The sequence below is a fragment of the Tauraco erythrolophus genome, chromosome 13 (genome assembly GCF_009769465.1).
Source record: "Tauraco erythrolophus isolate bTauEry1 chromosome 13, bTauEry1.pri, whole genome shotgun sequence".
Lineage (NCBI taxonomy): Eukaryota > Metazoa > Chordata > Aves > Musophagiformes > Musophagidae > Tauraco > Tauraco erythrolophus.
The window spans coordinates 12,473,139-12,477,946 of NC_141477.1; the positions used below are offsets into that span (position 1 = coordinate 12,473,139).

General features: G+C 59.8%; 1 protein-coding gene across 1 annotated transcript; it reads right to left on the reverse strand.

Moving 5' to 3' along the window:
• Positions 1–2,945: 2,945 nt before the first annotated feature.
• Positions 2,946–3,903, reverse strand: LOC104374262 (transcription factor SOX-3). Its single transcript, XM_086619739.1, is given in 2 exon segments — positions 2,946–3,062; positions 3,064–3,903. Coding segments are annotated over 2 exon segments (957 nt in total).
• Positions 3,904–4,808: the final 905 nt, after the last annotated feature.

The following is a 4,808-nucleotide window of genomic DNA, read 5'->3' on the forward strand; positions in this document are numbered from 1 at the left end:
AGATGAGCTTTCAGAGAGAACAAGGTAGTTTATACAAAGGCATCTCTCCGGGATTTGCTCAGGAACTCTCCGTAGGCCCTGACTTAGGGCAAACGAGGATAGCTTGAACTTAAATACTGCAAACCTTAGAAGAACAGCGTTTCTCCCCTTTCATGGCAGAGAATCCACTTCCAGAGAACTCGGATGAAGAGAACAACAACTCATAATGATGCAGCTGCAATTCAACTCTGAAGATATCAAATACAATTCCCGTGCTGGCAGCAGCTCACCTGCTCAGGAGCCCTCACTTTTATCAGAGTTGCACCCCACGCCTGTCTGGGAAGGCTGAAGGAGAGCTCTTTCAGGGAACAGGATGGTCACGCTTCCCCTCCCAGAGCTGTCCTGGCACTGCGTGTTCTGGAGCGCCGGGGGGCAGTTTGACCCCCAGCTGGGATGAAACGGGACCTGCTGCTGGTGCCCACCCCCCCGCATACCTCCATGTACTGTACCAACACCACTGATCTTACCACCTTCTCTCCGGGTAACGGGGCTGGTTCTCCTCGAAGAGCTACTAAGGGACACACTCCTACCTGAAGGGTAGCAGCGCAAACGGGGGAAATCAATGCCAGAGGTTTGTCCGATTTCAACAGAAATGCTATGGAAGTTGAGCTGAGGGTATTAAACACATCGGGTTCTCATTTGCAAAGCGATGACCCCCAGCTCCCGCACGGCTGTTCCTGAGCAGAGGAGCGTGTGTGGTGCCGAGGGCTCACCACCGGGACCAGGCGGCGGGCGGCCCCAGGGGCAGCGTGCGGGGCGCGCGGTGTCTCCCCGGGCTGGGGCCCTGCAGCAGCTGCTCCCAGCACCCCTCTTCCCCCGGTGGCCAGTAGGCAGGCACCGCGCACCAGAGGAGAGTCTCGGTGTGCTGTGCCGAACGTTCATTTTCCTCTTGGAAGAGCCGGAAGAAGGCCCTGACCCAGCCTGGACGTGCTTCCCGATGAAGAACAAGGCAGGCGCCGCTGCCGGGGCATCCGCGCTGCAGGACCGGGAGGCAGCGCGGGGCCCCCGGTCTGGCCGGCCGGGAGGATGGAGAACAGCCGGGCAGGGAGAAAAGCAGCGGGGAAGGGAAAGCGGCTCCCCCAGCGCCAGTGGATCTCGGCCACCGCAGGCGGGCGGCGGAGGGGCCAGAGTCTCCCGGAACCCGCTGTTCGTACGGGGCGAGCAGAGCTGTCCCCTTTAACCAAAACAAACCCCAAAAGCACCCTCACATCCCGACCGAAAACCTTAGTGGAAGCGAAGGAAAGGCAGCGGCCCGAGGGCGAGGCTGCGCTGAGAAACGCACTGACCGTCTGCAAGGGCGCCCCGGCCGCGGGGCGGCCGCGACCCCGCCAGGCCGCCGCTCGAAGCCAGGAGGAGCCCAGGGCACGCGTGGGGGGCTGGCCGGGAAGCCGCTTTGGCCGCCGAGCAGAGGGAGGGATCGGCGGTGTCCCGCGCGGCCGGCGGCCCCGGGGCTCCGCGGGGGCTGCAGCTCGGGGCTGTTCCGCAGCGCTCGCAGAAATACAGCCAGGAATAACGGAGACCCCTGAAAATGAAGGACAAAAAAAAGGAAAGAAAAGTTGCCCAGACTAAAAATACACTCATCAAACACACTGAAAAGATTGAATTATTTATTTCCTCTGGGGACTCCTGTAACCATTCATTTTTAATAGAGTCTAATAAAGAGTTCCCCAGCGGGTTTTACTTTTGTAAATATTTCAGATGAGCTCGGGTTTCTGGGCAAATCCTCCAGAGTGAAAAACACCGAGGCGCACACTTGTAACCCCCTTCTCTCCCCGTCGGCCGAGAAACCAGCCGGGCGCAGAGGCAACAAGTGGCCGGCGGCAGCGACGCTTTCCCGGCTCGGGTCCCGCTTCTCTTCAGAAGAACACCAACTCGAAGGAGCGCACCCCGTTCTCCCCCCAACCAAAATGCACTATGGCGCGCGGCAGCCGCAGAAACCCGGCCGAAAAGGGAGAGCAGCTCCCGGGCTCCTTGGCCGGGTGGCGGGGAGCCCCGGGGGGGAGCCCCGGGAAGGAGCCCGCCCGCAGGACCGCGCCGTCCCCGCTCCGCGGAGCGACCGGCTGTGCGCCCGCCCCCGCACAAACCCGAGACTGCCGCCGTGCCTGATATAAAATTTATTGATCTCTCTTCGTTTGGAAGAAGGAAGCAAACGAGGGCTAGGGACAGGGAGAGGGAAGGAGTGTTTCGATGACTTTTTTTTTTTTCTTTCGGAAGAAATCCGGTAAACAAAAGCAAAACGTTTCTTCATCTGATATGTCAAAACATGGTTCACAGTAAAAGTCACAAACCAATTTACATAAGTTTACAGCTTAAGAAAAACCAAGACACAACTTACTATAAATAAAAGAAATGCGTTTGCGACCCGCACAGCTCTCTCCCACCTCCCCTATTTTAAGGAACAAAACCCTAAAGTAAAAAAATCGTGAAAGCTACAGATGGTGGATAGAAAACAAGCGAGGCTCGGTTAGGTGGGAAGAACAAAACACTTAAGAAACCACAACGATAAAATGAACAACTGAATTTAAAAACAAAAGCCCGCCGTGTTTTTTTTTTATGTCATTGCAACGCTAGAAATCAAACTGGAAGATGCAAGATGTTTTAAAAACTTTTAAGCGAATAAAACAGCGCCGAGCCTAGCAGAAACCAGGAAAGAAGTTGCCGTGGTTTAAAAACTTCACAGCGGCTTCTAGAAGGCAGGAGTTGTGCTCTTTAAAATAACAGCTTGCTCAAATATTTTTTCTGTACAAAAAAAAAAAGGACACAACTAACGGATTTCCTTTTTAAAATTTCTCCAAAGTTAGTATTAAGTCTGGTAAGCCGAGCAACACTGCCGTACGTCCCGGTGGAGTCGGGGAGCGGTGGTGGGGTTAGAGACTAAGACGGGGAGCCGTCCGGAGCAGCCAAGTTTATATGTGAGTTAGTGGTACGGTACCATTCACGCCAGTCCCGGCACTCTGGTAGTGCTGGTGGACGCTGTGTAACCTGCTGCCTTGCAGGCCGGAAGGGTCTGTGGCATCCCCCCCCCGGGGGCAGGTACATGCTGATCATATCCCGCAGGTCTCCCAGGCAGGCCCTCTGCGAGTGGGAAGTGATGGCTGGAGGCGGCGAGCTAGGTTCGGATTTCACCACCGAGCCCATGGAGCCCAGGCTCATGGCCGTGGAGGGCTGCTGGCCGTAGGCGGCGGGGGACATGCTGTAGGTGGAGGCGGCGTTCATGTAGGTCTGGGCCGTGGACATCATAGGGCTGTACTGCAGGCCCGTCATGTCGTAGCGGTGCATCTGCTGCAGCTGGGGGCTGTTCATGCCCGGGTGCTGGCTGTAGCCCAGCTGGTCTTGCATCAGTGAGTAAGCCCCGTTGGTCCAGCCGTTCATGTGGGCGTACGTGTCAATTCTCTGCCCCACTCCGACGGGGCTGCTCACTGCGTTGCCCCCCCCCGGGGCCAGCAGATTGCCGGGCAGCGAGTATTTGTCCTTCTTCAGCAGGGTCTTGGTCTTCCTTCGGGGCCGGTATTTGTAATCCGGATACTCCTTCATGTGCACGGCCCGCAGCCGCTTGGCCTCGTCGATGAAGGGCCGTTTCTCGGCATCGCTCAGCAGCTTCCAGTCGGCCCCGAGGCGCTTGCTGATCTCCGAGTTGTGCATCTTGGGGTTCTCCTGGGCCATCTTCCGCCGTTGGCCCCGCGACCACACCATAAAGGCGTTCATGGGGCGCTTCACCCGGTCCTGGTCCGAGCCGGCTCCCGCTCCGTTGCTGGCGCCGCCGCCTCCGCCGCCTTTACCGTTACTCCCCGGAGCGGGGTTGCCCCCAGCGCTGCCCGGCGTGGGCTGCGACGTTTTGATCTCAGTCTCCAGCATGCTGTACATGGCCGGAGCCGACAAGAGGTGCGCCAGGGTGGCGGGCAGGCGGGTACCAGATTAGGGAGAGGAAGTTAAAAAAAATAATAAAAAAGAAAGGGAAAGAACCTGCCTGGGCAGCTGCCGCGGAAGGAGGAAGTTTTTTCTGCCTGGCGGGCGGAGGCGCCGCTCCCCGAGGTGCTGCTGCGGCGGCCGCGCGTGCGGAGCGCTTCCCGCGGGCAGCGCCAGGCGATGCGCACACCAACCCCGGGGGATTTGATTGACGGGCTATAAATGAGCGGGCGGCAGCCAATCAGCGAGCGGTTCCCGACAGCCCCGACGCCTGCAACTGACCGGCTGGGGGGAGCCAAAAAGTTGGCGTTCCGGGGCTGCCGGGGCCGGATCCCCGCGACGCGCCCCCGGGCCCTGCACCTGCCCCCAGCTCCGGGCTGGCGGCCCAAGCGGCGATACTGGGCAGAGCCGGGACTGCGCGGGCAGAGGCCGGCGGTGCTCCTGTAGCTGCTGACTGCCCCGCGGCGGAAGGAGCGAGTCCGCGCCTGGGCACGCCGGGGCTGCCCTCCGGGAGTGCGGGGAGGAGGAGCGGGGCGGAGCGCTGTGCTGTGCTGCAAGCGGGAGCCGTGCGTTTGTCGGGCACAAAGAGATTTGGGGCTCCTGGGTGGATGCACAGCCCTATGCCAAGCCCAGAGAAGATGCCTGGAGACGGAGCGAGCCTGCGCTGCACAGATACCCTCCCCGGAGAGGATGAAGAGAGGGACGCGGACTAAACAACTCCACTACTGAACCTTCTTCCTGGGGGAGAGCCCCCACTGCCCTGCCGGAACCGGGAACGGCCGCCGGGCACTCCGTCCCGGTAGGAGACGGTCTGCCCCGCGGCAGCACGCCGGCACAGCCCAGGGGAGGCGGCGGTGCGGATG